The following is a 23,718-nucleotide window of genomic DNA, read 5'->3' as shown; positions in this document are numbered from 1 at the left end:
TAAGCGACGTTGTTTTGATGAATTTCTGATGTTGTTTAAAGATGAGCATCTTCTTCTTTTGTGATCGTGGGACATTTTTTTAAAAAAATATTCAAAAATAGAAATGATTCCGAAATTAATCCGGACCTCCTCTATTATAAACTTCTAATTAAAAAATGATTTTTCTCAATCTGTTCAAATTTAAGAGATGCTGATTCTAGTCGGAAATCATCTAAGTGGTTTTTTGGTTGACATGATTTTCTTATCGTTATGATGTGATCGTATCGTTGTACCCAATTGAGAAACTGAGAAACATAAAATGATCGTTGGTAAGACTCCTCTCGACTCTCTTAGGATGCTGTGAAAAATTGAAGAAATGTATGTGATTGGATTTCAGGACTTAGTGGGGTCAGATGTGCCGGTTGACGAATTTTAACCTGTTAGCTATTTGTGGATGAGTGCTTGAAACACAGAGGATATTTCTTAGCATTGACCACTACTGTGAGCTGTATAATCTCCAAAGTTTAGTCCGATCGTATGTGCTTCTCTTATACAATAAAAAAGGTTTTGGATTTGATTGAATCAGTCGTTTCTCCAATTTATTTTGCTGAATTGATTAAATCAACAACAATTTTCAATTAGGAAGTGTTACACAGGTTATTGACATTAATTCCAAAATAAGATCCGAGATGAAGAAAAACAAAACAAACGTACAAAATCAAATATTGGGGGGAGGGGACTTGCATATGACATCAATGAAATCGATCAACCATCAGTTCGTTACAAACTAGTGACCCAGCCAATTAAATTTTTCAGTTCACGTTCCTTTGCCGAACACTCAACAATTTGAATATTTTGTGTTAAATGACTGAACTGGAAATCCTTTCCCTGCTTTCCCAAATAGACATCCTCACGATTAGCGGTATTGTCAACGGACTGCAAACGACTGGATCGTGTTGTTCGAATGAGATTTCTGTTGCGAAAGAACGAAAAATTATAAATTCAGTTAACAACCGGATGACCACTGACACCATGACGATTCAATTCACTTACAATTCTTTTTCCAGTAAATTCTGAACGACTACACTGCCTTTGGCCATTGTCTCGTCTTGTTTATTGCATAAAATCAAAATCGGTGTGGCTGATAATGCGTTGTCGGCCAAAATTGTGTATAAATAGCTGCGTAAACAATAATTAAAACAAGAAAGTTATAAAAGGAAATTGCTAAATTTGCAATTAAAATTTTGTAAATTTACTCGGCAACGTCACGAACATCCCGTTGTAATGTGACACTATCGATAACGAATATAACGCCTTTAGCCAAATACTTGTATTGATCTAAGAATTTGCTGCGTAGCCGCTCGTTTCCGGGAATGTCCACAAACTTGATCTGCCCCTAAATGGACACGATGTTATAACCATATTAGTATCAATTTATCGATAGGTTTTTTTCCAATTTCTATGAATTGGTTTTGTACTAACTTGTTCACCGTTATAAATTCCGGTATTGGCTGCAATCGATGTAAATGTTTCTTTGTCTTCGGAAAATAGCAACTGTGAAAATAGATACGTTTTCCCAGAATCAGATGGTCCTACCAGTAATATATCTGTGCGTGCAGTCTTTGTTTTTCTCCACAAAAACAGAATTACTGGAATTGAATAAATTAAAATTCAGTTTTCGACATAACCTCACTAGCAGCAAATCTGATTGGCTCACATAAACTTAAAATTAAAACGAATAAACTAATGACGTAGGGTAAATTAGAGTAATCCACTTCTCCCATGACGATATTGTCTGGAAAACCATTGTTATCGGTTGAATCCATTTTCAAATAATTTAACTAGCGAAAAAAAGGCCACACAAATGAAATTTATACTACTTCTTCTAAGAGATATTTGAATTGTAAACGTCAACAAAACACGACAATTTTGGTGGTGCCTGATTATACGATTCAGTGATGTCAGACTACTTTTTGTAATCAAAAATTCAATAATGCAAATCAAGGGACCCAGTCCATTACAAGGTTCTGAAAGAACAGGTTAAGACACTTAAGAAGGCGGGTGAAACACAAATTTTGACAATTCAGACATGTATATTGTTTGAAAAGTCAACTTGAAAACAATTTTTTTTTGTTAAGATGAAATCGTCATATAAAATTTTCCAAACCTAGTTGGCGCTACAGGAAAATTTTGATCACACCGCCTTCGTGATCAACTCGAAAGTGTCTTGACCTGTTCTTTCAGAACCTTGGTCCATTATACGTAGACATGTTACTAGAAGATTTGAAAAGCGGTAGAGCGACAAGAAGTTTTCCTAACTAGTGTGAAAATACGGCGACTTTGTCGCGTATTTCCAAGTTTGTTCCCAACTTATGCTAAAAAGCTTTTTTAATGAATTCGATTCCAGAACTCGCGTTGGAAACCTCCCATTCGCTAAAAAAGCTTTCAGCATACGTTAAGAAAATAACTAGCATAGTCGCTCTATAGATTGTAGATTCGAGCACTATTTCACAGGACTGTCAATGTCACAAGTTTCACAAGAAGGTCTTCTGTCACTTCACACGAACAGTATTGTCATGAACAATGTGATCGATAAATTTTAAATTTCTTAACAAATGATTTGTTTTTAAATTTTGGAGCTCGAAAGACCGACTCGCTGATATTTGCGGTAGTCACGATAAGAATTATCCGAGGAAACTACGCGAGCAATAATACTGGGACAGGTGCTATTTCGTATGGGTGACAAATAGAAGAAAATAGTACGTCAATGGAAGTAAGTGAGACAGACTTTGCCGCGTAGTTTCCCCTCGAAATTCCCACAATCTATAACAAGAGATGTCACTTTGGCAATTTACAGCAGAACTTCTCTGCCTAGCGAATTTGAATGAAAGAACAGTTGATGTGAAGCATGTATACCAAGTGTTCAATTCCATTTTGTAGTAGTAGTAGTAGTAGTGATTTATTTCAGAAATTTAAGATTTGCACAATTTTGAATTAAAAGAAGGTAAGTAAATTTCTCTTCATTAAACAAAACAACAAGCAAAATAATCAATTCCAGTGAATTTCTTCAATGAAGGAATTTGATTAATGATTTTGATCATTTAAAAAAATAAAAAAGTACTTAAAATAAGAAAAAGGAAGAATGCGTTATCCTTTTTTCAGTTAGACTAATGAATATAGCTTTGATAATTTATCAATTTGGGCCTTTTCCAATAACCATAACTTTAACATCTTCTTAAACTGAAGAAAACTAAAATCGTTGAAATAGCTAGGAACACAGCACATTGCAGAATAATGCGCACGCTGGAGCTTTAGACACCCTGGAAAGTAGTAAAGGAGTCGCTGGTTACTTCCAAATAAAATTTAAAAAATCTAAAATTTAATTTTTGATTTTTAGAAATTTATTTGGAGGTATTCCTCGACTCCTTTACTGATTTCCAGGGTGCCTAAAGTCGACAAGTCATAGTAAACAGACGTGGGCCGCAAAAGCTAATCCCACGTTTACCGATATTTTCCCTTCAAAAAGAGGCTGCTCTTAGATCTAACAATCTTTTGTGGATTATGTTGTATGAATCAATGAAAGTAGATAAGTAGGTATGGCCAGTCCATACAAATTTGCACTAGAAATGAGTTCGTTTGAGGTGGCGCCATGCAAATCCGTATGTGCTCCGGCTAGAACAAATTTGAACGTTTGGCCATACCTATCCATTTACTTTCATTGGTATGAATATGTCGTTCATTTATAACTTTCAAAATCACAACGAAAGTTTTGCAGCGCATGAAATGGTTGAAGTCATAGCAGCACTGATTGCATTCTGCAGACAACTTCATATTGATCCGGATAAAAACAAAACTAACAATTTCTGCTTGTCATTACCCTTCGAACGCTGAGACTAAGTAATTTCTGTAAAATTTACATTTTCATTTGATTTAATTTCGTGCATTACTTAAGTAACAACAATGGAATTGGGTGGAAATGACTGGATGTCCGCTAAGCATAGTACTGGCGTGAGTAACAATTTTATTCGTAAATTCATAGGTTAGGTAGTGAGTACGTATGGGGCATGAATATGCTTCGACATCGGCATACATTATGTTCGACGACCCAATTTTTAGAATGTAAATTTTATACTTTTGTTGTTAAGGAATCCAATCTGTTTCATTTTAGACCACAATTATGGCTGTCGAATTCGCAGACGGTGTTATAGTTGCGGCCGATTCACGTACTAGTCTTGGATCTTATGTTGCCAATCGAGTTACTGACAAGTTAAATAGAATCACCGACAAAATCTATTGTTGCCGAAGTGGATCCGCAGCAGACACTCAAGCTATCGCTGATATTGTACAGTATTCGATGAGCTATCACGAGTATGTGATCGAAATTCCTGATACTTGTTTCGTCAGTCACAGTTTTATTCTTCCCGCAGAAATCAGACCGGAAATGAGCCATTGGTATCGGAGGCTGCATCCGAATTTCGCAACTATTGTTACAATTATCGCGACTCATTGGTCGCCGGCATCATTGTTGCTGGTTGGGATAAAGAGCTAGGCGGACAAGTTTATTCGATTCCATTGGGTGGTATGTTGGTTCGTCAAAGTTGTACAATCGGCGGATCGGGCAGCTCGTATGTGTACGGTTTCATTCGGGAATTCTACCGCGAAGGAATGCAGAAAGACGAGTGCGTGGAGTTTGTTAAGAAAAGTACGGTGCACATTTAGCGAAAAAATTGATTGGGGAATTTCAAATTTCGATGACTTTCTTTCCAGCCGTTTTGCATGCTATGCATCATGATGGAAGTTCGGGCGGTGTAGTGCGCATCGGTGTTATAACTAAGGATGGCATTGAACGGAAGGTATTTTTCGCTCCACCTGAAGCACTACCGAATTCTACACCGGTTGTGCGTATGGTCAGTGCATAAAGCGATGTTTTTAAGGAAGAAATTTAAGAATGGATCCTGAATCGAAATAAAAATACAATTTTTCTGGTAAATATTTTTATGTTTGCAAATTCGGCGAGACGTTTTTAAAGGTAAATATTTATCGAAGAATCTAATAACGGACAATATTTGAGTAACCTTGGATACATGATGTGATGATTAAAATTCGAATATTGATGCAACTCAACATAACGAAACTGTGACCGGTTCTCGTAGGATCTTAATCTCTTAAAGCAAGAACCATTTTTAGATTCCCGTGAGGAATCGCCAACAAAAATCAGCAAAGTGTGAAGAAACGTCGAAAAACACAAGGAATGGTAAATTTGTCCCTATGGCGTTTCTTCACGTTTTGGAAATTTTTTTTAGCGATTCTTCACACTCTATCATAGGTTTCTCGGCAATTTATCACTGTTGACTGATTTGTTAAATTTCCTAGAAAAATCGCCAGAGTGTGAAGAAACGCCAAAATGTGACGAATCCCCCCAAAAAAAATCTTGGCAATACTTGCTGGATATTCCAGAAGTCTAACTCAATCAACTCTGATGTCTAGAATACGTGAGTGTTGTTGTGTCACTACTACCGCTGCCTTTTCTGTTAGTCTGAGTATGTTGTGGTGAAGAACGGGTCTTTGACAAAATTTAGTTCTATTGAAATAAAAACCTTCACGGCAGCTAACAACAATTCCTTTGGAATGCTAATTTACAGCTTATGAGCAAAGAAAATATTTTTTGTCATTACGACTTGGATCACCGATCATACGCTAAGATAAGACTAAGATCGGTACTGATACTGCGGATTTGTTGTAAGGAAGATATATTAACCATAACCAATTGAGATTCAGACTTAACGACCTTTTGAGTATTTACACAGTTGGCATAGTTAAACGAACTTAAAAAATGCGCTGCTCTTGCGCAAAAGAGCGATAACGACTTTAAGATTATCTAATCGAATATTCAATAAATTCATGTATTAAGTCAGTTCTGAGTACATTAGTTCATAGTCTCTTAAACAGTCACAAAGAGAGATCAAACTATAAGCAAGTTTGCAAGAGAATGGCTCTCAATACGGTAAGCCATCCGCCTCATGCTATTTTCTTAAGAACCAAAGCGAACTATTTTGCAGATTTTGCTATCGATTCCATTTATTGCGTCGATTGGACTGTATTTTACACTCTTAATACCGGAACACATTCCTTCGTTGTGGTCGACTGTCGTCAAGTGTTTACCGATTTTGTCCCTAGCACTTTTCACAAGACTGCACGAAGGTTTCGTCGATGAGACTAGAATCAATCGCAAAATTTTTACTGGACTCCTATTCTCATGTGTGGGAGACGCGTGTCTTATATGGCCGGAATATTTTTTGTATGGAGTCGTAGCATTTGGTGTGGCACAGATTCTTTTCATAAGAGCTGCTGGAATTGAGCCACTCAATCTGAAATTGGGTCTTGTGTTCATTCCGTATGCAAACATTGGTAAGCCATCGAGATATAAGCGAATGTGTAAATATCAAATTAGACTGGTCGATATGTTTCTTTCACAGTACTATACCTAATTAGAGCGGGAGTAATGGAACAGCCAATTGTACTTGCTGCAGCAGTTTTTCTGTATTCACCAATTTTGTTAGGTCGAGTTTGGTTGGCATGTTCTAAGTTTCTGCGACACCCTGGTAACTCGACGAATGCACTTGAAAGCATTGCAGCACTGTCGTTTATGGTATCAGATTCATACTTGTCTTTGAATCGTTTTTACTCCGTCTTACCTTATCATCAAGAAATTGTTATGTTCACATATTATTTAGCACAGGCAGCTGTAACATTTACCGTGCTTAATGAATCGAAGCGTGGGAATAAAAAGAGCAAAATAAAGTAGATGATCAGATGTAACGATAATTGTCTGCATTTGTATCTATATGATTTGGGATGAGCTTAAATTTTAATTGACCACTGTATGGCCAACGGACTACGACTGCAACGTTCTCATATATAAACTGTCTGTCGCTATACACTCGCGAAACTCATTATGAAAGTTCATTCATTTCACCAAGGAAATCTGAATGCCTGCCTTATACCGTCTCTGTCGTTCTTTTGTCTTTTGCTTGCATCATCAGCAAAATAATGATAGTAGAAACCATCGGCGGCTCTCCAGTCTGACGCGAATAATTTTATACCGGCTTTTTGACATTTCATTTAACAGATGACAAAGCGCAGTTAAACAAAAAGAAATAAATTTATTTACGGCAAATCCGCCAAATCTAATTGTCAAACAACAAATTCTAAAATCTTCGACTCATTAACTGAAATAATCCGCTTGAAATGTTAGTGCTGAGTTTAATAAAACGATCACAACATCAACGATCCATTAATTTCTGTCTATTTTCAAAGTATCGAACAACAGAACGAAAATCAATCGCCATGGCCTGTACAACTGATAAACTACCCGAGGGAATGCGACACAATTGGAACTTCAGATCATGGAAGGAAAACGATATCAAGGACAGACTACCCGAAGTTCTTAATCAAATACAAACCTTGTACGATAAGGCTGGAAGTGCGGATATGGGAAACCTGACTTTCGATACGTTCCTTCAACCCATACTGCAGGCCCAGCGGCTAACGTTCGGAAACTATTGGTGGTATGGTACGCTTGGCTCGCCCATTGTATTTCCGAAATTGGTTGGCGTTAAAAAAGAAGTTCGTGATGCTGCGACTGAGGCGGGAAAAGCAATCGATGATTTAACTTTGGAAATGTTTATGCGAAAGGATGTTTTCGAGCGAATGATTGAATTTAGAAAAATCTGCGACATAGATCCAGAGTACGTGCGGTTTGTTGATCGTATGATTACTGTCGGAAAAAGCAATGGTTTGCAATTGGAGACAGAACAACATAACCAACTGAAGGTGCTGAAGACTGAAATAAACACTTTGGCAGGAGAATTTGAGAAACGACTGATTGAAGATAAAACTGTTGTTCTGTTGAATGAAAGCGACTTGGCTGGCTTATCGGAAGATTTCATTAAAGGATTGGAGGTCGATGCAGAAACCGGATTGAAGAAATTAACGATGAGCTATCCCACCTATTTGCCGGTAATGCGTAAATGTCGAATACCCGACACTCGTCGAAAAATGGTTCTGGCTTATAATAATCGAGGTGGCACTAGAAATGAGGAAATCATGCAGAGAGTAATTGAATTACGTCACGAATGTGCCAAATTACTTGGATATAAGACATGGGCTGCGCATCGCCAAGAAAAGAACATGGCTAAAAATCCCGAAACGGTGGATTCGTTTCTTAAGACTTTGTCGTCTAAACTGCAGCCCTTGTGGAAAGAGGAAAGAGAAGCTTTACTCAAACTTAAGGAAGAAGAGTGCAAGAAATACGGGTACGAGTTTAATGGTGAATTGGACATGTGGGATCTCAGCTATTATTGTAATATGATTGAAGAGAAGGACTACTGCATTGACACCGAAAAGTTGAAAGAGTATTTTCCATTGGAAACCGTGACCAAAGGACTGCTAGGAGTCTATTCGCATATTCTTGGACTCGAGTTCACGAAATTGATTGATCCACCTGCCTGGCATGACGATGTGTTTGCGTATAAAGTTAATGATAAGCAATCCGGAGAGCTTATGGGATATGTTTACATGGACTTATTCCCACGTGAAGGCAAACACTCACACTTCGCCAACAAGCCTATGCAAAGCGGAGCAGTAAATGAGGCGGGAGTCAAGGAGAAGACAGTTACTTGTATGGTTTGCAATTTCAATCCACCTAGTCAAGGCAAACCATCACTGCTGACTCCTAACGAAGTCACAACATATTTTCATGAATTTGGTCACGCAATGCACGCAATTTGTTCAAAGGCTAAAGTGCAAATGTTCTGGGGCACTCATGTTGAACGTGACTTTGTTGAAGCTCCATCCCAGATGCTAGAAAATTGGGTAAAAGAAAAGGAAGTACTTGCTCGCATGTCTGGGCACTATGAAACTGGAGAAACTATTTCAGACGTTGAGGTGGACAAATTAAAGAAAGCCGATATGGCCAACGCTGGATATTTCAATTTGCGGCAGATTGCTCTAGCAACGTTCGATCAAAGAATCCATCAGAGTGGTTCCATCGGTCCGCGAAAAGCTTACAGTGATGTCACATTCGAGATTCTTGGTATGAGACCACATCCGGATACATTCTTCCCTGGAACTTTCGAACATGTGATGCATTCTTATGACGCCGGTTACTACTCGTATATGTGGAGCGAGGTATTCAGTGTCGATATGTACGAAACGGTATTCGGAAAAGTGGGTCCACTCGATGCCAATGCTGGAATGAAATATCGTCAAACGATTCTGGAGAAAGGTGGATCAGTCGATGGATTCGATATGCTCCGCAATATTTTGGGACGTGAACCGAATCAGGAAGCTTTTTTGAAGAGTAAAGGTCTCATTTAATGTCCACACTGGACCGAATTAAAAATATTTCTTTATTTTGTAAAAGCAAAGGAATGTGTAAATAAAATGATTTTTTTCTGGCGAGTCGGCCTTTAAACATTGAACCAACCAACACAAAAAAAAATATCACTGGGAATTCACAGCTCACTCACCCAAAAATTCCAAGAAAAAGCAAACGAAAATGAATATAAAAGCAGGGTAAATTGAAATGATCGATTATTAAGATTATTAGCGAATTGTGATTTGAAAACTAGTATAGATCTAAATAACAAGCTTTCAGTCGATTTGCATAACATTCACAATGTTTTTTCGGTGTATTGAGCTTGCGCGCGAGCGTTTATACTTCGAACTCGAGCTTATGCGTATGCATTGGATCTGTTTACAGATAAAAAACCTAACAAAGGCACCATAAACAGTTCAAATGAACGGTATGTAAGACAAGACTGGCTTTCGAATCTGTATACACCCAGAATCGATCATTTCATTTTGCTTCCACTTTATCTTACGCTAGCAGCAGCTTCATGTTGTTCTTATTGAATCTGTCCGGCTCCAGCTTTGTGTAGATGGTGTCGTCATGATATATGGCATAAATCGGTATCACCATATTTGTGTTTGGCAATTTGTAATCTGATGTGGGCGTTCGAAATGAGGGTTGATGGGTGTTTTCTTAGTTTTTAGAATTTGAATGAAAACGGAGTTTAAGAAATGAAAAATCTATTCAAAACTAAATGAAATCACTGCAAAAAAGCTGAAAAGTTCCATGCTTCAGAGTTTCCAGCCCATACACCACCCTCTAGTGAACACTTTGTCCGACTTTTTTGAGTAACCATAGCAATTCTGAAAGATCGTGGCCAGAAACTAAGATTGGCAAAAAAATCGAAAATCGACCACTTTTTCGGGGTAGCGCAAAATCAAAATGTAAAAATTGTGACAAAAATAGACTTTTTAAAATCAGAGTTAAATTTACGTAGGAAAAAAAAGTTTTTAAAAATCGGGTGAGTGGACCGTGAGTTAGGGCCTTAGAAGTGAGAGGCCCTATGTGTATTTTGCATATATCAAGAGTGAATTTCATCCGTTTTTCGTAATTTTTGTTTCATTTAAAAGGTAGTCGAACACCGAATAGAATGTTGTTGAAAAAAAAATGGGTCCTTTGACTAAGGCCGTTACTAGGGCCCTATGTGTATTTTACATATAACTTGAGTAAATTTCATCCGTTTTTCGTAATTTTTGTTTGATTTGGAAGGTAATCGAAGGCCGAGTAGAATATTGTTGAAAAAAAAAATCGGGTCCTCGGACTGAGGCTAGGCCCTATGTGTATTTATACTCAATAAATTAAAATTTTAGGGCTATTTGAAATTTTTGTTACATTTGAAAGGAACGTCGTACGGGGCTTCGTAATTGGCTATGCGCAATTTCTAAGATGTATACACATTTCATAATAATTTTACTTTAACTACATTAACGGGCGCAATAGGCTTACGGTACGCATGAGATATACGGGTTTGTACGGGGCTCAGTCGCAGCAAACGCTCCGACTGTTCTGATGGCTCGTTTTTTCTTTAGGTATATTTATTCAAAGCTTATCATCAATCGAAGCGTCGGAATAAAGTAGATACTCAGATGTAACTGTAACAGATGTTTGAAAAGGTCCAGATGCTTTACTGCACAGTAGGAATGCATACACTGTTGATGATATGTCAATCTTCAACTGCCAACAAGTGAGTTGAGAGATGGCTGCTTACAACTTTATATTCTAAAATGAAGCCTTTTGGACTACAACAGTTTGTCACTTCATTAAAATCAAAGTAGTGACCTGCCCATAGCAACCGTACGATTCCATTTCGAAACGTCAGTTTCGTTTCATATGAAACATATGAAACCTATGAAACCGAATTCAGACATCGGAAGTCATAAAGTGACCACGCTTCGCTAACTTCAGTCGCAGAAAAAACGTTTTTTTTTGTAAACATCTAAACCAACGCAGTGCGTTGTCTAAACCCTTGCCTCAATAGAAAATAAAGGAAGATAATTGTGAAACAAATTCTGGAAGAATAAATTCACTTAAGATTCGTATTTGAATCGATGGACGACTCTTTCGAATCAGAAATGATGTCAATACTTCCACTAATATTGTATGAAGATGAAGAACAGCGACGACGAGAGGAATGTTTCCGAAACTTTGTTCCCACAACTTTGCCGGTATTAACAGGAGCATCAGTGGAACCGACAAACGGTTCCTTATCGAATATCTTATTGCGCCTATTGGAGACAGGTCGATTTTCGGATGTACAATTCAAGGTGGGACTGGAAGAATTTTGTTTCAATTGTCATAAAGCCATCGTTGGCGCACGTTCTGAAGTACTTGCTACTGCTATGGAAAAACGATGGACGGAGAATTGTTCCGAGAATAATTCTGTGTTGGACAAGACTGTGATTCGATTACCTGGAACCGACGTGGAGACATTCAAAGTGTTTCTCAAAGTAAGGCCATTTGTTTTTGGTCGAAAATTCGATAAAATTGATCAATTTTTTACCAATACAACGCAGTACCTGTATACGGATAAGCTTGATCTGAGCCTGATTGATGGAGATTGCACGGATCTACTGTTGAAGCTAATGTCCCTTTCTCACATGTATCAAGTAGACGCTCTTATACAGGAATGTGTTTCCCAAGTGCCTACCAAAATAAATGCCCGAACGTGTTGGAAGATTTATCAAAAAACGAGACAGATTGCAAAGAGTCTGTCCGAAAAGAGTTTCAAGTTTCTCTGCGAGTAAGTGAAAACGAACAAACTCTACAACATTCGTGTGATCGAAATTAAACGCTTCGAATTTTTTTTTTCGCTTAGTAACATTCACGAAGCAGGAGCCAGAAACGAATATAAGAAATGGGATGGAGAAACTGTTCGCAGAATCTTATCACTTGAACGTTCGTACATCTCTGAATTGAATTTGTTTGCTGCTCTCGTCAAGTATGTCTTTTAAAAATATTTATTACATCAAACCGGAGGACCAAACAATTATGTTTTATGTCGCAGCTGGCAGCAATTTGCTGCTGATCCATTGGAACCTCCCAGAAAAGAAACATTCAAGCAAGTGTTATTGCCGTTGATACGGTTCCCTGCGATGAATTTGATTACATTTTCGAAAGTGATCGGTTTCAATGTGCTTCCGCAAGCTGAAGTCAAGCGCTTGCGTCGATATATCGTGAATCCGAATCCTAACAGGTATAAAAAGGACACATTTGCTTGGCAGACGAATCTGGTTTTCATTCTTTTTTGTTGCATTTCTGCGCAATGTAGAAGGAACACGAGCATCTACAGTCACATTCCGCGATTTGTGGACAGCTTTCAATTTATCCTCAACATGTACCAGAAGTACAAATCGACTACGTGCAAGGATAACGACTGGGACAGTTCTGATGACGAATTCATGCGCTTAATCGATTCTCGAAGAGCAGAGTTCAGGTTTGTTCGATATAAGAGAAAAGAATCGTGCTACTAGAATTTTTCAATTCATTTTAGTATTGCAATGAGTTCTCCTACGACAGTAATTGCATTGACGTTGCACAATGCCAGAAAATGGGGTCGTTTCAGCGTCCAATGCAGATACAACTTGAAAATTACATTTCATGTATATATTGGACAGTCGGTTATGTTCACGGAAGAACACTTGTTGGTCGTTGGTGGACCAGGTGCCAGGGGATCTTTGATTCGATTTGTTCTGGAAAAACCATTTCAAATGAATCCGGGACGCATCTACGAATTTCACATTTTGTATGAATTGTTGGAGGATGATCCAGGTATACATTGGAACAAAAATTAACTTTTTACGTATTTGTGAGACGGGGCATTGTGAGAAAATGATTTCGGATTTTATTGTTCCAGACATGGTGAACCAGAATGAATCGTACCAGTACGATGTCACGTGGAGTACGATGCCATGTACTAAAGTGATCCATCGGAAAGTCGGTCACGGAATCGTACTGAGGACCAATTACCAAGTTGAAGAGGAAGAGGAAGGCGATAATGTTGATCATGAGCAAACACCTCGATGGATTCAATCGGTTGAACTAAAAAGTAAAGTCTCACAAAATTGTCAACAATTGTGTGCTGTGTCGTAAAACCGTATTCGAATTGATCTTGTTGAAGTAAAAAAAATATGTTTTTTGAGCAAAAAAAGTGTTCAAATGTTCATGTCAATTTTAAACTTACACTTGAGCCTATGTGTATTGTTAAAGAAACCATTTTATAAATTTGTTGGGTATTCAACACCCACTTTATTTCGATTAAGAATGTTGTTCAGAGTAAAAATTTGTCCAACCACACTCGGCTGAATTTTTAACTTATTTTTAATTTAACTAAAAAAAATCAAAAATGAAATGTATGTGTCAACTGATATGTGGAGCGAAGTATCGACAATTTCAACTAATTCACTTCCAACGATAGTGTTATTTACGTACGAGCTCTACTCGGTCTACAACACACGCTATTAACTCGCAAAGCGCAATTACGAAGCCCCGTACGACGTTCCTTTCAAATATCACACAAATTTCAAATTGACCAAAAATTTTAATTTATTGAGTATAAATACCGCCACTAGGCCCGCCTCAATCCAAGGACTCAAATTTAAAAAAAAATTGAACAGCATTCTATTCGCTGTTCGATTACCTTCCAAATGAAACAAAAATTAGGAAAATCCGATGAAATTTACTCGAGTTATATGCAGAATACACTGAGGGCAGAGTAGCCTTTCACTTCTAGGGCCTTAACTCACTGTCCAATAACCCAATTTAAATAAACTTTTGTTTCCTGGATTGGTATTGACAATATCCATTTCATTTAAATTTCCACCGTTTATTTTGCAGTATGTATCCCAAAAGACCTTAAGACACTTAGGCGGCCCCTCACGAAGGGCCGACCCGAATATACCCATCTTCGAACTTACTATTTCGACTACCTGCATTTTTAACGCCAACAACTTGGAACCGTTTTTTCGTAAATTCTGAGAAAAATTAAAAAAATATGGTTTTTCTCTTACCTTTTTTTACACTAAAAGATCAACGAATCTGCAACCTGGTGAAACTAGGCAAATTCGATAATTCATTCGATTGACAATATATTCGATTATATAATCGATTAACGATATTTTCAAAAAGTCAATATCAATCGAATGTCTTATTGATCAACGATATACATCGACTGATAACCGGTAAGTATCGACTGATAATTCGATTATCAGCCGATATTTATGAATTATCGATAACACATTCGATTGATATTGTATCGAATATTTGGAAATTTTATCATCGATTGACGATATTTCTCAGTGAACATGAAACTTTACGTCGAGTCTATATTCGTTCCCCGAGCCGAAGGCAAGTGCTATAATCCCATGTGCCAAAATAACAATTTGGAAGCAGTTAGGTACTATTTTATCTGTGTCTGCGAAAAATCATTTTACCTCCCTAAAAACTGATAGGTAATGTGAACATTATCTAAGTTTTTTTTCGCACTAGCAGATAAATAGAAAATATCTTTCAACAATCAGTTGTTACGATAAACACAAGACATGTGGGGAAAAGACTAACTTTTCATGCATGTACCTTGTCTAAGGTCGCTTTACTATCGCTTTCTGTAAGAGCTAAATCATTTCTCCAAAGAAATCTGAAGACATGCCTTACTACCCTTACTGCTCATTTCTTATGTGTCTTGATTAACATCACAAAACAATGAAAAATTAAACCATCGGCGGCTCTCCAATCTGACGCGAATACTTTTATACCGGCTTTTTGACATTTCGTTTAACAGATGACAAAGCGCAATAATCAAAAGAAATGTTTATTTGCACCAAATCCGCCAAATCTAATGGCCCTACATACACAAACGTACTCTCATTGTATTTGCCATATTTCTGAATTGTTGACAGATACTTTACACGAATTTTGTCATTGTGTGAGTGTAATTTCGCTAGTCTCCCTTCACTTCAGTCAAGTTATATTAAATAAACAAAATTATCCGTTCTCGAACCAAAATATTTTTCTTTATTATCTTTGGTAATTCTTACAAAAAACAATTCCAATTGCAATATTCCGTTTATTTGATTCATCTGCAGTTACTAAGATCGGCCCTCGATCGCAAAAAACAATACTCGAGATTCATTTATTAGGAATATTTTATTTGTTTACACTTTGTGTGTTACGTACCTGCGGGAAAATTTGCTTACTCACGAGGGGGATGTTTGTATTCAGAGCCGAAAGTGAGTCACAAACAGTGATGTAAAGTGCACTTTACCGCGCCATGGCGTGTAAAAGCTGACTACCACTTGCTGGTTTTTGAAAACAGTTGGATCGACTTGACGTTTTTGTCGAAATGTATGGAAATATTGCATTGTACACATTTGTGTGTATCACTCATATTGTGTGGCAGGGCCATAATTGTCTTACAATAAATTCTGAAATCGCCGACTCATTAATTGAAGTATATTAAAACGATCACAACATCAACGATCCATTAATTTCTGTCTATTTTCAAAGTATCGAGCAACAGAATATCCAAAATCAATCGACATGACCTATACAACTGATAAGCTACCCGAGGGAATGCGACACAATTGGAACTTCAGATCATGGAAGGAAAACGATATCAAGGACAGACTACCCGAAGTTCTTAATCAAATACAAACCCTGTACGATAAGGCTGGAGGTGCGGATATGGGAAACCTGACCTTCGATACGTTCCTTCAACCCATACTGCAGGCACAACGCCTCACGTTCGGAAACTATTGGTGGTATGGTACGCTTGGCTCGCCTATTGTATTTCCGAAATTGGTTGGTGTTAACAAAGAAGTTCGTGATGCCGCGACTGAGGCGGGAAAGGCAATCGATGATTTAACTTTGGAAATGTTTATGCGAAAGGATGTTTTCGAGCGAATGATTGAATTTAGAAAAATCTGCGACATAGATCCAGAGTACGTGCGGTTTGTTGATCGTATGATTACTGTCGGAAAAAGCAATGGTTTGCAATTGGAGGCAGAACAACAAGACAAAGTGAAGGTGCTGAAGACTGAAATAAATACTTTGGTCGGAGAATTTGAGAAACGACTGATTGAAGATAAAACTGTTGTTCTGTTGAATGAAATCGACTTGGCTGGCTTATCGGAAGATTTCATTAAAGGATTGGAGGTCGATGCAGAAACCGGATTGAAAAAATTAACGATGAGCTATCCCACCTATTTGCCGGTAATGCGTAAATGTCGAATACCCGACACTCGTCGAAAAATGGTTCTTGCCTATAATAATCGAGGTGGCACTAGAAATGAGGAGATCATGCAGAGAGTAATTGAATTACGTCACGAATGTGCCAAATTACTTGGATACAAGACATGGGCGGCGCTTCGCCAAGAAGAGAACATGGCTAAAAATCCAGAAACGGTGGATTCGTTTCTAATGACTTTGTCGTCTAAACTGCAGCCGTTGTGGAAAGAGGAAAGAGAAGCTTTACTCAAACTTAAGGAAGAAGAGTGCAAGAAATACGGGTACGAGTTTAACGGTGAATTGGACATGTGGGATCTCAGCTATTATTGTAATATGATTGAAGAGAAGGACTACTGCATTGACACCGAAAAGTTGAAAGAGTATTTTCCGTTGGAAACCGTGACCAACGGACTGCTAGGAGTATATTCGCATATTCTTGGACTCGAGTTCACGAAATTGGTTGATCCACCTGCTTGGCATGAAGATGTGTTTGCGTATAAGGTTAATGATAAGCAATCCGGAGAGCTTATGGGATATGTTTACATGGACTTGTTCCCACGTGAAGGCAAACACTCACACTTTTACATCAAGCCTATGCAAAGCGGATCAGTAAATGAGGCGGGAGTCAAGGAGAAGACAGTTACTTGTATGGTCTGCAATTTCAATCCACCTAGTCAAGGCAAACCATCGCTGCTGACTCCTAACGAAGTCAAAACATATTTCCATGAATTTGGTCACGCAATGCACACAATTTGTTCAAAGGCTAAAGTGCAAATGTTTTGGGGAACTCATGTTGAACGTGACTTTGTTGAAGCTCCATCCCAGATGCTAGAAAATTGGGTAAAAGAAAAGGAAGTACTTGCTCGCATTTCCGGTCACTATCTGACTGGTGAAACTATTCCAGACGTTGAGGTGGACAAATTAAAGAAAGCCGATAAGGCCAACGTTGGATATTTCAATTTGTGGCAGATTGCTCTCGCAACGTTCGATCAAAGAATCCATCAGAGTGGTTCCATCGATCCGCGAAAAGCTTACAGTGATGTCACATTCGAGATTCTTGGTATGAGACCACATCCGGATACATTCTTCCCTGGAACTTTCGAACATGTGATGCATTCTTATGACGCCGGTTACTACTCGTATATGTGGAGCGAGGTATTCAGTGTCGATATGTACGAAACAGTATTCGGAAAAGTGGGTCCACTCGATGCCAATGCTGGAATGAAATATCGTCAAATGATTCTGGAGAAAGGTGGATCAGTGGATGGATTCGATATGCTCCGCAATATTTTGGGACGTGAACCGAATCAGGAAGCTTTTTTGATGAAAAAAGGTCTCATTTAATGTCCACACTGGACCGAATTTAAAATATTTCTTTATTTTGTAAAAGCAAAGGAATGTGTAAAATAAAATGATTTTTTTCCCGGCAAGTCGGCAAAAAAAATTAAACGAAAATGAATATCTTACACTAGCAGCAGCTCTTCAAACATTTTCAACAGTCAACCAAATATCATCCGCACAAAGAATCGATGCCTTCTTATCGAATTTCAGAGGGAACGGCGTTTTCGAACCAACTGAAAATCTAAATCTTCGCAACAAATTGACCAAAGTAATTTTCAGATGCATCATTGCAAATTTAGATCCGATACAGGCGCGCGGACCGCAGCTAAATGGAATGAAACTGCATGGATGTTCATCCTTCATGTTGTCCTTATTGAATCTGTCCGGATTGAAGACCTCCGGCTTTGTGTAGATGGTGTCGTCATGATGTATGGCATAAATCGGTATCATTATTTGCGTACCCATTGGTATCACCATATTTGTGTTTGACAATTTGTAATCTGATGTGGCTGTTCGGAATGCAACGGGGGTTGATGGGTGTTTTCTTAAAGTTTCTAGAATTTAAACGAAAATGGAGTGTAAAAAACGAAAAATCTGTTCTTTTCTGTACAAGTACAAAACTAAACCAAAATAATGGAATAAGGCTGGAAAATTCCAGGCTTTAGAGTTACCAGCCCATACACACTAGTGAACTAGGGTGGTTCATTCTTCGGCTTTTTTGGGTAACCACAGCAATTCTGAAAGATCATCGCCAGAAAGTACACACACGGAAGTTTGAAAACCGACACATTTTCTGTTTCTGAGTTTTACTTGAGTTTCTGATTTCTGCATTTAAAAAGACATGCAAAATTCACAAAAAACCAGGAAATCACGAAACAGAAAATGTGTCGGTTTTCAAAATTCCGCGAGTGTAAGACAAACTTCTTGAAAATAGAGATATCGATTTTCATTTATAATAAAAATCCTTATTTTCCTTATTTTTCGCAAATTTCAACGACGGAAATCAAAATTACAGTGAACGACATCTCAAATGTCTCACTGTCAAATTTTTCTGAGAATTTTATTGTGTCATTGCGAATTCACAATGACATTCTCTGAAAAAAATGACAGTGAGACATTTGAGATGTCGTTCACTGTAAGAAAAAAAAATTCGCTGCGGGGCAAAAATAACAATTTTTATTATTTAACACAAAGAACTCTAAAAAAAAGTGGTGTTGTAGCTCATGATCGTTCCAACATATTTTAACATATTTAACATATTTTTGTGGTTCCACGTCGCCTCTCGGTTCGAAAGTCTCGAGTAGAACTATTTGATTTAACATGTAAATCACCCTTAACATTGTCTCAGACATGCATCCTTATTACAAACAATTCAAATTTATACTATCGGATTATAGTATTACTATCCCCATTTTTTTTTCGAAATTCGAACGGGATAACAAACAACAGCTTTTGCAGTTAACGAGATCAAAATCTAATCCAGCAAGTTTTTAAACTTGAGGGTGGGGTCAAGTAAGAATTCACGCCGTAAGTACGTCTTAAATTTCAAAAATTTTGTCGCATCGAAAATGATTGAAACTGCCACCCTACAAAAACGATAGGCGTTTTATTTTGAATTTTGAAGCGCACTTACAGTGATAATTGGTAAGGCTAAGAATCTAATTCAAGCCTTTAACGCGCCCAAAATCAAATTATCAAATTTTCATAGTGATAAAAGTGAATTTTACGATACAACTTTACAAAAAAGATACGTCAAAGTAAAGAATAATGCGTTTTATTTTAAAGTTGAGGCGGACTTCCGATGTTAATTGCTGTAACCTAGAATAATTTCGATTTTTATCGAAAAATTTCTCCTCATTTTTCCTTAATTCTAATAAACAATTATTTCTCCTTATTTTTGTGCTAAAACCTCCTTAATTCCTTAATAAGGAGACCAAATTTAGAGTGAGAGGCCTGGCTGAACGCCCATGAGCAAAGCACCTAGCAGGGTAATAGAGGATTTTACACGTCAAATAGAGTAGTTTTTTGATACCAATAATACCATTTGCAGCCTTAATGGTAATTTTGCAATGACATTATGAAAAAAAAGGTATGCAAATATTCGCATACTTCGATTAAAGTACTCTACTTTATTTGTTTCTATTACCCTGCTAGGTGCTTTGCCATGAGGGATTCTTTTCAAAAACAGCCTACCGAAATCGGACGCATTTTCCAGTGGACTTTTTTATATGTGTGTCTAGAAAGGTATTCAACCCTTGAAACCAAAACCAATTTAAAAAAAATTCTTCGAAGCTTGTGTGACTGGTGAAAGGTGATCAAAAACCGAAAACTTGCACTTTTCTTACAAAAATTTCTCCAGTTACACGAGCCGTAGAGGGTCGTGTGGGGTGTCATTAGAAAGGTAATCACATGTACTATTGATCCGAATAGGGACTTCTTGGTTTTAAAATTCATCCACACTGAAATATGTGCAGTTAAAGTTTTCAACCGAAAACTTACACCGTTCTTAGGCTTAGAAAAAAGTTTTACGTCGATTCAAAATAACTTGTCAAAACTTCAGTCCTCTATTCTACTTCTCACATCAACGAGTTTTCTCATAGCACTGGGCAGATTTTTAAACGGGAAACGATAATTTAACAAAAATTGTTTTCATGCTTCGGGGCCGAATATGAGAGCAATTTTTCGAATTTTCTCGGGTTTCCGGCCCTCTGCATAAAAACTTACATGTGCACCTGTTTGGGACGGTTGATTTAAGGCACTTTCGCTTGTAAGCCTCACTTCGTTCGGCCCACAATCCGCGGAATTGCCTAAAATCAATCGTCCAAAACAGGTACACAAACCATTTAAACCTTCTCAGCGACACAAAAATTATTACTTTGACGGGGGTAAAATGCGATAGACTGAAATAAAAAATTTGAGGACAAAGAATTCTCGCCTAAAATCTAACTATCTAGCTACGTCTCTATCTACGTACCATTGATTACTTGATCCAAATATGGAATTTCGTTAATTGTGTCGCTGTTCGGCTTCACGCTGCTATGATTAAACACTTGAAATATTTGTCGTCTGAGAATTTCCTGAGTTTCTCGCGTTTTACACATTTCATATAAGCACAACGACAATGTGGTTGATATCGTTTCAAAACCAGCTACATAGAAAAAGTATGCCTGCGCAATTGCCTCATCGACGGTTATGCTACCCGATTTTTCGTCTGCATTTTCGTTCATTTCACCTGCATTCTTCAAATTTATCAGCAAATCGATCAAATCATTGGTCCTAGTTTTCGATTTTTCACGATTCTCGATCGATGTTTTTATTGCCTGCATGAAGAAATCACTAACCAGTTTGGGTGTTTCAGTCATATTCAAACGCTTTGCGGTTTCTTGGAATGTACACCGGAAAAAGTGCTTCAATCCTCTTTCACGGCCCTTGACCAAGTACTTTCTGCTAATTTTTTGCAGCTCAGCATTTTCATCGTTTAAACTATTGCAATCAATGCCTAAAAATATTTTCCCCATTACATCGGTTGAATAGCAGCAAAGTATATTCTGTAAGTTCAGGTCGGTCGGATTTCCGTCTATGGCTTCGGACAAATAGTTCGAAAGTCTATCAGCTAACAACTCCATAGACTCGAACATCAATTTTATTTTCTCCGATGAAAACATTGGCATTAGTTTGCTGTGTATTGCCTTATACTTGGCACCATCCAAATTGTACATGTTGCAACTCAACGGATCCTCAGACGCATTAACGTACATCCCACGATCCATGAACAGATTCGAGTCCGAGACTAAGATTTTTTTCACAATATCCAAATCGGTGACTACAACAGCGGCATTGGTAAGAACATGGAATCCTGCTACGGGCGCTTCTTTTTTCATCTTTTTATACAAATTGTTAGTTAACTCGAAAATATGCACTTTCTTGCCCACATCCTTAATATTTCCGTAAGGAAATTGAGCTTTGTCGAACGGTATGTTGCACTTTAACCATATCGTATAAATTTGATTCACGTTCCAATACCCGAACAGCAATGCTATTGCAATGCAGAATAGTGCAACTTCAATGAACATTTTAATTTTGCAATGTAATACGGTCAATTACCAAGAGTGTTTCGCACTTTCAAACCGATAGTTATACTTTTTCTACAAGACGAACCTCGCACGTCTGTTGTAAAACTACAACTACTTTGCCAGATAACTCACTTTTACCATTAATTAAGTTTATACCCGAAAAGAATTGCAATGGGGAAAGACTAGTACAGGTTTTGCATTCTCTTTGTAACGGCTATGGTTAGTGCAAGAACTACCGCTATAGAAAGAAATTGTTATGTCGAATGCACATTTTTACGATTATCTTGCACTTTGTATCTTTTACGTTTGAATGCTGTTCGATGGGTGTGTGCTTATGATTATGCAACACAATGAAGACATAAAATAGAATCAACCGTCGTATCAAATTGGTAAGGTCAACCGATTTTATACAAAAACAACGTTAGTTGCACTACAGATTTTTATCGATTGCATCACATATCACCGTTTGAAAATGCATGTTCACCGTACTTGTTGCAGTCCTTCCTTCTTCGCTACAATTATGTCGGTCTATGATCGGTGCAACGCAACGAGTAAATCCAGTTATGAAGTGCAACAGAAGTTGAATTGTGGGTTGTAATCGATTCTATTGCATGTTACCTAAGACTGAAAATTACTAAGACGAGGAAGTCGGTATGTGTATGTACCAAGACTTTAACATGCAAAAAAATTGCAGATATTTTATAAAATTGTTTAAACATTTCTGTTATTAATTATACGATCGATAAAGACTATTCGCTAGCCACATAAGTATTTAATGATCAAAGTAAATAAGGCAATTAACCTGATTAAAATTAAATGAAGTGAGAAAGAGTTCTTAAGGCAGTAGTATTACAGTTATCAATGATAATGATGTTATTTGCTGATTAGCTAAAATTGTAGCATACATTTGTGCGTTTCGTATTTTCGCTTTCCTAACTAGAGTTAAAATATCGCGACTTCGTCTCTAACTCGTCCTGCAAACCTCTCATTCGTTAAAAATCCTTTTAGCATACGTTAGGAAAATAACTATTCGATGATCAAAAATTTTCTACCGCAGTAGCAGATTGACCAGTCAGCAGTTTACCGAAATTCAGATCAGACGCTGGTCGACTGCTACAATCAAATCTATTTTTTCGTCAATAACAATTGATATCTATTCAGAGCATCTGCTTAAGTACCCTCGACCGACTTTCTACAGTACACCTCTTATTTCGAGAAAAGGCACAATGTCACACATTTACACTACAAAAGGCCACAGATGCATGTATTGAAAAGCTTAGGTAAAGTACATAAAGTCAAGTAGAGACAGTATTCATTATGATCTTTGGATCCTTGTGTGATATCTGATATCGCCGAAACATCGAACAAAATCAGACATTTTGGGACAAGGGGTCACGAATATTATTGAGTTATAGCTCATTCGATTCGTTGAACTGATGCGAGTAAAACGTAGTAATACGTTTGGTGAAATTTATTTAGTTGTCGACGATCGAGGTAGTGAAGTAAGGGTCTGCCAAAAGGGGCCCAAAATCGTTTTTTTGCAATTACTCGAGTGAAACAATTTCGTTTGAAGGTCTTGAAGAGACGCAAAATTTGAGTATACTTACCACCAGGTCCATGTTCACCTGACGGTTTTATTAACGACTTTAGATGAAAAAATAGGTGATTTTCCGAAGTACCTGAGCGGCTGCA

The 23,718-nt window shown here is 37.6% G+C and overlaps 7 protein-coding genes across 8 annotated transcripts; 5 read left to right on the top strand and 2 right to left on the bottom strand.

The window, feature by feature from the left end:
- Positions 1-544: 544 nt before the first annotated feature.
- LOC119080162 (signal recognition particle receptor subunit beta) lies at positions 545-1,889 on the bottom strand. Its single transcript, XM_037188383.1, has 5 exons — positions 1,697-1,889; positions 1,462-1,628; positions 1,236-1,375; positions 1,033-1,158; positions 545-952 (listed from the first exon to the last, which is right to left on the bottom strand). Exons 1-5 carry the CDS (start codon positions 1,803-1,805, stop codon positions 760-762), a joined length of 735 nt encoding a protein of 244 aa, XP_037044278.1. The 5' UTR covers positions 1,806-1,889; the 3' UTR covers positions 545-759.
- A 1,908-nt stretch (positions 1,890-3,797) lies between these two features.
- LOC119080165 (proteasome subunit beta type-6) lies at positions 3,798-4,971 on the top strand. The gene is made up of 5 exons (XM_037188386.1): positions 3,798-3,876; positions 3,932-3,987; positions 4,148-4,347; positions 4,407-4,681; positions 4,747-4,971. Exons 2-5 carry the CDS (start codon positions 3,940-3,942, stop codon positions 4,896-4,898), a joined length of 675 nt encoding a protein of 224 aa, XP_037044281.1. The 5' UTR covers positions 3,798-3,876; positions 3,932-3,939; the 3' UTR covers positions 4,899-4,971.
- An 871-nt stretch (positions 4,972-5,842) lies between these two features.
- On the top strand, positions 5,843-6,793 carry LOC119080164 (lysoplasmalogenase-like). The gene is made up of 3 exons (XM_037188385.1): positions 5,843-5,983; positions 6,039-6,387; positions 6,456-6,793. Exons 1-3 carry the CDS (start codon positions 5,969-5,971, stop codon positions 6,782-6,784), a joined length of 693 nt encoding a protein of 230 aa, XP_037044280.1. The 5' UTR covers positions 5,843-5,968; the 3' UTR covers positions 6,785-6,793.
- Positions 6,794-7,137: 344 nt separating this feature from the next.
- On the top strand, positions 7,138-9,428 carry LOC119080156 (neurolysin, mitochondrial-like). Its single transcript, XM_037188377.1, has 2 exons — positions 7,138-7,229; positions 7,297-9,428. Exon 2 carries the CDS (start codon positions 7,327-7,329, stop codon positions 9,355-9,357), a length of 2,031 nt encoding a protein of 676 aa, XP_037044272.1. The 5' UTR covers positions 7,138-7,229; positions 7,297-7,326; the 3' UTR covers positions 9,358-9,428.
- LOC119080155 (thimet oligopeptidase-like) lies at positions 7,202-18,036 on the top strand. 2 transcript variants are annotated; one of them, XM_037188376.1, is made up of 2 exons: positions 7,202-7,261; positions 15,858-18,036. In XM_037188376.1, exons 1-2 carry the CDS (start codon positions 7,228-7,230, stop codon positions 17,954-17,956), a joined length of 2,133 nt encoding a protein of 710 aa, XP_037044271.1. In that variant the 5' UTR covers positions 7,202-7,227; the 3' UTR covers positions 17,957-18,036. The 2 variants fall into 2 exon arrangements, with proteins under 2 accessions (XP_037044271.1, XP_037044270.1); XM_037188375.1 differs by lacking the exon at positions 7,202-7,261 and adding an exon at positions 15,731-15,836 and having other exon boundaries at positions 15,893-18,036.
- On the top strand, positions 11,096-13,678 carry LOC119080158. The gene is made up of 7 exons (XM_037188378.1): positions 11,096-11,838; positions 11,905-12,131; positions 12,207-12,329; positions 12,396-12,584; positions 12,660-12,824; positions 12,882-13,159; positions 13,245-13,678. The coding sequence occupies exons 1-7, from the start codon at positions 11,440-11,442 to the stop codon at positions 13,478-13,480; spliced, it is 1,617 nt and encodes a 538-aa protein (XP_037044273.1). The 5' UTR covers positions 11,096-11,439; the 3' UTR covers positions 13,481-13,678.
- Positions 17,952-22,151, bottom strand: LOC119080159 (probable cytochrome P450 6a14). The gene is made up of 2 exons (XM_037188379.1): positions 20,928-22,151; positions 17,952-18,507 (listed from the first exon to the last, which is right to left on the bottom strand). The coding sequence occupies exons 1-2, from the start codon at positions 22,024-22,026 to the stop codon at positions 18,095-18,097; spliced, it is 1,512 nt and encodes a 503-aa protein (XP_037044274.1). The 5' UTR covers positions 22,027-22,151; the 3' UTR covers positions 17,952-18,094.
- Positions 22,152-23,718: the final 1,567 nt, after the last annotated feature.

Source organism: Bradysia coprophila, unplaced genomic scaffold (genome assembly GCF_014529535.1).
Source record: "Bradysia coprophila strain Holo2 unplaced genomic scaffold, BU_Bcop_v1 contig_350, whole genome shotgun sequence".
In the NCBI taxonomy this organism is placed as follows: Eukaryota; Metazoa; Arthropoda; class Insecta; order Diptera; family Sciaridae; genus Bradysia; species Bradysia coprophila.
This window is presented reverse-complemented; position numbering and strand designations above follow the sequence as displayed.

Excerpts from the sequence above, each read along its gene's own strand:
- LOC119080164 (XM_037188385.1), top strand. Across the intron at positions 6,388-6,455 it reads CATTCCGTATGCAAACATTG|TACTATACCTAATTAGAGCG; the intron begins GTAAGCCATCGA and ends TTTCTTTCACAG.
- LOC119080155 (XM_037188376.1), top strand. The coding sequence starts at position 7,228 with ATGTTAGTGCTGAGTTTAATAAAACGATCACAAC. Across the intron at positions 7,262-15,857 it reads TTTAATAAAACGATCACAAC|ATCAACGATCCATTAATTTC; the intron begins ATCAACGATCCA and ends AACGATCACAAC.
- LOC119080162 (XM_037188383.1), bottom strand. The coding sequence starts at position 1,805 with ATGGATTCAACCGATAACAATGGTTTTCCAGACAATATCGTCATGGGA. Across the intron at positions 1,629-1,696 it reads CGTTTTAATTTTAAGTTTAT|TAATTCTGTTTTTGTGGAGA; the intron begins GTGAGCCAATCA and ends ATTCAATTCCAG. Across the intron at positions 953-1,032 it reads AATTTACTGGAAAAAGAATT|AAATCTCATTCGAACAACAC; the intron begins GTAAGTGAATTG and ends CTTTCGCAACAG.
- LOC119080159 (XM_037188379.1), bottom strand. The coding sequence starts at position 22,026 with ATGTTCATTGAAGTTGCACTATTCTGCATTGCAATAGCATTGCTGTTC. Across the intron at positions 18,508-20,927 it reads TTTGGATCAAGTAATCAATG|AAACTTTAAGAAAACACCCA; the intron begins GTACGTAGATAG and ends TTTAAATTCTAG.
- LOC119080156 (XM_037188377.1), top strand. The coding sequence starts at position 7,327 with ATGGCCTGTACAACTGATAAACTACCCGAGGGAATGCGACACAATTGG.
- LOC119080158 (XM_037188378.1), top strand. The coding sequence starts at position 11,440 with ATGGACGACTCTTTCGAATCAGAAATGATGTCAATACTTCCACTAATA. Across the intron at positions 11,839-11,904 it reads CATTCAAAGTGTTTCTCAAA|TACCTGTATACGGATAAGCT; the intron begins GTAAGGCCATTT and ends AATACAACGCAG. Across the intron at positions 12,132-12,206 it reads AGTTTCAAGTTTCTCTGCGA|TAACATTCACGAAGCAGGAG; the intron begins GTAAGTGAAAAC and ends TTTTTCGCTTAG.
- LOC119080165 (XM_037188386.1), top strand. The coding sequence starts at position 3,940 with ATGGAATTGGGTGGAAATGACTGGATGTCCGCTAAGCATAGTACTGGC. Across the intron at positions 3,988-4,147 it reads CCGCTAAGCATAGTACTGGC|ACCACAATTATGGCTGTCGA; the intron begins GTGAGTAACAAT and ends GTTTCATTTTAG. Across the intron at positions 4,682-4,746 it reads CGTGGAGTTTGTTAAGAAAA|CCGTTTTGCATGCTATGCAT; the intron begins GTACGGTGCACA and ends CTTTCTTTCCAG.